A 5023-nucleotide genomic window follows, 5' to 3' on the forward strand; every position below is an offset into this window, starting at 1 on the left:
AATCTATCCTGGTCCGGAGCAGGATTTATTCTCTAAACTCGGAGTTTCTGTCGGTCTCCTCCCCTTTTTTAAAGATGAAGCGGTATTTCTCGCCTTAGCCTTACGTCTCCACACACCTATTTTAGAGCTCATTTTGGAGATGCCCATAAAAACGATTGATGGAAACGTCATGATTCACATAACTTTTGAAAATACGCATAATAAAACATGTGCATAACTGATAAGATGCACATAAACTACTAAGTGCACTTAACAAATTACAGTATGTGCATTAAAAAAAGGTTTGTTAGAGATGATGATGAAAATATGTGTGAATGGACAAACCAGCAGGCTGAGCACACTGTAGAACATCTTAAATGTTGTTTTAGTCATTCTAAAATGCCTTAACTGTTTCAGTATTATTGTATATTATTAATTCACGTCTGGAGGGTGTCAAGATCTCCGCGTCTGGCTTCAAACGCCCCCACGTGTTCATTGTGTGTCAGCATTGTCTTGTCGCAAGTACATTTATTAAATAAAAATAATGGACGCAGCTTCTTCTACCTAAGTAAATTCTGTTTTTACTGTTGATATTTGGCGCAAGTTAATCAGGAAGTGACGATTGTGTTCTCTTCGACTCTTTGGATAAAAACGCTACTTTATTTTAGGCATTATTCCAGTTTTGCACAAATTTATGTAATAGCCTATATTTTGATGGAAACACAGCTGTTGTCTACATTTTTGTCAAACACAGAACAAAGTCACGTACGAGGCTTGTCATTTTTTTCATAAATAATTAGCTTAACCTTCAACATGCACTGTTACTAGATTAATGGGATTATTATTCTGTCTAAAAATTATTTTATTACTGCTTACCTTCTTAATGTTATATCAACCTCTATCACTTGATCAATAAAAAGGCAGACACACAACAAGTGCACTGTTAAATCTATTAAAACTAATAAAAGTGTATAAAAGTTTAGAAAAAAAGTATAAACGTCACACATTACATTACTTATTTTATTATACTTAAATGTTTAAATACTTAAAATTAAAAATTACGCATTAACTTGAGCAGCTGTTTTCCCTGGCTAACTGTCTCTGTTTCACTGATGGTTGCTTCTTTTTAAATATATAAACTCATATTTGCTATAACTTTGCATGAGCAGATCAAGTTAAGATGGAGAAAGAAATGGTGATCTCTTTTTTTAAGATGTTGCTATAGTCACTCGTAATATCTACACTCTATTGATATTGCCTTTTTATAGTCACGGTGTGCGCTCTTAACTCTGAGTTGGTCTACTCAAAGTTGATTGACCCAGCTCAGATAAGCTATTCTGAAACCGAAAACTCAGAGTTTTTAATCTCTCTGTAAATCAACTCAGAGTTCAAGTTTAAACTTTGAGTTGTTTGAACCTCCTTACTGAAACAGGCCCCTGGTCATGTTAGTTGATGACAATAAAGTTGTTCTCTGTTAGTTCTTGATGACTCTCAGTGCATTAACTGATGTTCACAAGCACAACTGTGGATTAATAATGCTTAATAAAGCAAATCAATCAAGCTCAGTAATGTCTGTGTCCAGTAATAAGCCTGTAACTCTTGACTAGATGAGGAGTTTTCTGTGTTGGATTGACTAAAGTAGGAAAACACACAGTTTAGCTGAAGCTTTCCTGCTGCGCTCAGAGAAATAAAGGCTTCTGCTCCTTCAAGACCAACACAGAGACACTGAGGAGGAGCTTCTGAACACAGACCAGACGCTCTCTCAATCACAAAACACACACACACACACACACACATTCAGCACGTCTGTGGACACATCTGCACATTCAGCCACAGTTACACACTCCACACACACACACACACACACACACATCTTTGTATGTATTCTAGTTCAGTTATGGTGTTATAAAGATCATTTGCCATGTGCTTGAAGGCCTTATAAAAAAATTATGTTCATGGGTTTTCCACTTTTGACATAAATCTAGTATTAAATATGATTACTCCATAAAGTTAACCTCCACTCCACAGCTGCCCTGTCCTGACCTATTCATGCATCTCAAAGGACCGAGCTGTCCCGGGAGAAGCTTGCTAATATACAGAATTGGACTCAAGGCCTTCTGGGCGTTCAAAGCATTTGCAGACCTGGACAGATTTGTCCAGCCCATCACCTCCTTGTGCTGCAAAAGGGATTAATTCTCCCTATGAGCTATCAACCAAGGCAGAACCTGGACGGGGGCGTCCCGCGAGTCACTTTTAACACACAAGGCAGGGATAGTTTGTCCCAATTGGAACGTGGCCAAGGCAGAACCTGGACGAGGGCATCCCACGTGACACTTTTAACACACAAGTTAGGGATAATCTGTCCCAATCGGAACGTAGCCAACGCAGAACCTGGACGCAGCAGGCATACAGCGTTGAACTAAGAAGACAGGGCTCATTTTTGTCCCTACTGAATCTACTTTTACCACACAGATAATAAATAAAAGGAATAATGAAGACACTGAACACCATTTGACCGTTAAGTTGTACAATATTTATTCAGGACGATTAAGAGTCTTCTGTTTGTTTGAGTGGGCGAGCGCCCTGGCTTTTCCCCCTGGCAGGGCGCCATGGCAGCGTCCCCCTGCTGGTTCCCTCCTGGAAAAGAGACACATAAAGGGCAGTTAGCCAATGCCACACGTTCTGCTGTCCACGCCAAAGAGAATCTGATTTTTACCAGGGGAGAGACGGGAGTCTCTGTCCTCTTGCGCCCTTTCCGCGGGGGGCTTTCAGTGCCCGCTGCCTCCCCATCCTCCTCCTCCTCCTCCACCAGGGCCCTTTCAAACAGTCTGCGGCGCTCGCGTGCTTGGAGAGGTCCGAGGTGAAGTGCGTAGAACTTATCTGAGGTTGAAGTGTCATGGCACATGAATTGCGCCACCTTGCGGCGATCCTCTGAAGAGTGTGCATTCTTTGCCTTTGTCGGAGAGAGACAGAAGCTTGATTAGGATCGAAGCCGCCGCTGGTAGTTACAGGGGCGTCACAATGCCTACTCACATGGGTCGCGATCGCAGTCCGTACGTCAGTAAAGGTGGGTTTGCCTGGAAGGCCCATACTGACCCAAGCAGACTGAAAGTACTTGTTCAGGGTCCGACAAGGACTGGCTCTGGAAGTGAAAAAGAAATAGGTAGCCTGGCTCCCTCCGGGGAGACCAGCCCGCAGCGCCAAAAACCTGCGGAACCAGCTGTATTCCTCCCTGTTTAGGGACAGCTGCGCCGCCCCAAAGGCTCTGTTTGTCTTGTGAGTGGTAATCTGCCGTCAGAGAACAAGCAGTGAGTGAGAGAGCATGCTACTGGTGACCCCCACCTTACTTGCGCCATACTCACGTTAATGACATAAGCAGACTCGTCGGGGCTTCTGGAGGCCTCTTCAACCTCCTGGATTGTGAGATTCTGGAAGACTCCACAGCGGTGCCCAGAGATGGAGGTTAGGTAGCCAGTCAGAAAGCCATAGAAGCGCCACTGTTGCCTAGTGCTTGGGTTGGATTCGAGGCTATCTGGTGAAGGACATTAGACAAATTAGACCACCGACGGTTCTATTTCCTCTCCGGGCCACCAGCAGCTCTTGGTTGAGCTGCTGGCGCCCCGGAGAACAGGTCACCTGTCAGGTCAAATGTTTGTTTCTTCTTCAGGGTCACCAGCAGTTCTTGGTTCACCCAGCCACGTCTGTCTGACTCATTCGGGGGGAAGGGGGGCAGACAGACGTGGCTGGATGAACCAAGAACTGCTGGTGACCCAGAGAGGAAATTAAACCTAGGCCACCAGCAGTCGTTGGTTCATCCAGCCACGTCTGTCTGCCCCCCTTCCCCCCGAATGAGTCCCATTCGTGGGGGAGAGGGGCAGACAGACGTGGCTGGATGAACCAACGGCTGCTGGTGACCCTGAAGAAGAAACAAACATTTCCTCTCCGGGCCACCAGCAGCTCTTGGTTCATCCAGCCACGTCTGTCTGCCCCCCTTCCCCCCGAATGAGTCCCATTCGCGGGGGAGAGGGGCAGACAGACGTGGCTGGATGAACCAAGAGCTGCTGGTGACCCAGAGAGGAAATTAAACCTAGGCCACCAGCAGCCGTTGGTTCACCCAGCCACGTCTGTCTGCCCCCCCTTCCCCCCCGAATGAATCCCATTCGCGGGGGAGAGGGGCAGACAGACGTGGGTGAACCAAGGGCCGTTGGTGCCCCGGAAGAACGAACAGGGGGAATCGTTGGAACGGCTGGCTTACCTAGCAGGGCGGGAATTTTCCTCCCAGCGGTCCGGTGACAGCGCACTAGGCTGGCCTTGGGGATCAGTCGGCTTTCCTTCGCCTGCTTGGTCCGTACCTCGTGCACGACGACACACCGGCGTATGCCGCGAATGAGGGCTCTGACCTCCCGTCGAATCAGAACCAGAGCCGTGCTGGAGAGCCGACAGGCGGCCGGCGGCGTTTCCGATAAGTAGTCGAGGAATTGGGCCACGTTCTTCAGATAGTGCTGCCTGGTGGGCTCGGCCATCCGCGTCTGACCTAGCAGGGCGGCCCACGCTCGGATTCGGGCTGGTTGGTTGAGGAAAAGGAAGGTCCCTGGCTCCGCGGTGCCCCTGGCCATGTAACCAAGGAAGGCTTTGATTCTCAACAGCTTGACTCTGCCGAAACACTCTGGAGTGAGTCATACATTCCCGCGTTCGTCTCGGCAGCGCGATTCGGATAAACGTAACTTTTTTGTATGGAACGTATTTTCAGAGTCAAGCCTAAAAATTTACCGATCGGCGACCCCGACCATATATGGCCTAGCGGGGTAACCGCGCGGGGCGCAAAAACAACCTCCGGGGGCAGAAGCCTGATCGCCGGGACTGCGCGCGTGCCGACTCTCAACATTCTGACGCGATTCGTCAACGTTCTCACTATTGCTCAGTGAGTGAATCGGCCTCTCACTGAAAATGTTAAAATACCAACGGAGCGCGCGATCACAGTGAGACGGGCGTCGCCGCGTCCGGGCCGCTCCCCCGAGAACATCGGCATCTCGTTTGTCGACGT

At 47.9% G+C, this 5023-nt stretch overlaps 1 protein-coding gene across 1 annotated transcript; it reads right to left on the reverse strand.

Annotated features, from left to right (window-relative positions):
- Positions 1-2386: 2386 nt before the first annotated feature.
- Positions 2387-4607, reverse strand: LOC147846302 (uncharacterized). The gene is made up of 4 exons (XM_088650822.1): positions 4235-4607; positions 3013-3511; positions 2696-2932; positions 2387-2616 (listed from the first exon to the last, which is right to left on the reverse strand). Exons 2-4 carry the CDS (start codon positions 3067-3069, stop codon positions 2527-2529), a joined length of 384 nt encoding a protein of 127 aa, XP_088506948.1. The 5' UTR covers positions 3070-3511; positions 4235-4607; the 3' UTR covers positions 2387-2526.
- Positions 4608-5023: the final 416 nt, after the last annotated feature.

The sequence above is a fragment of the Danio rerio genome, chromosome 4 (genome assembly GCF_052040795.2).
Source record: "Danio rerio strain M-AB ecotype USA chromosome 4, GRCz13ab, whole genome shotgun sequence".
Taxonomy (NCBI): domain Eukaryota; kingdom Metazoa; phylum Chordata; class Actinopteri; order Cypriniformes; family Danionidae; genus Danio; species Danio rerio.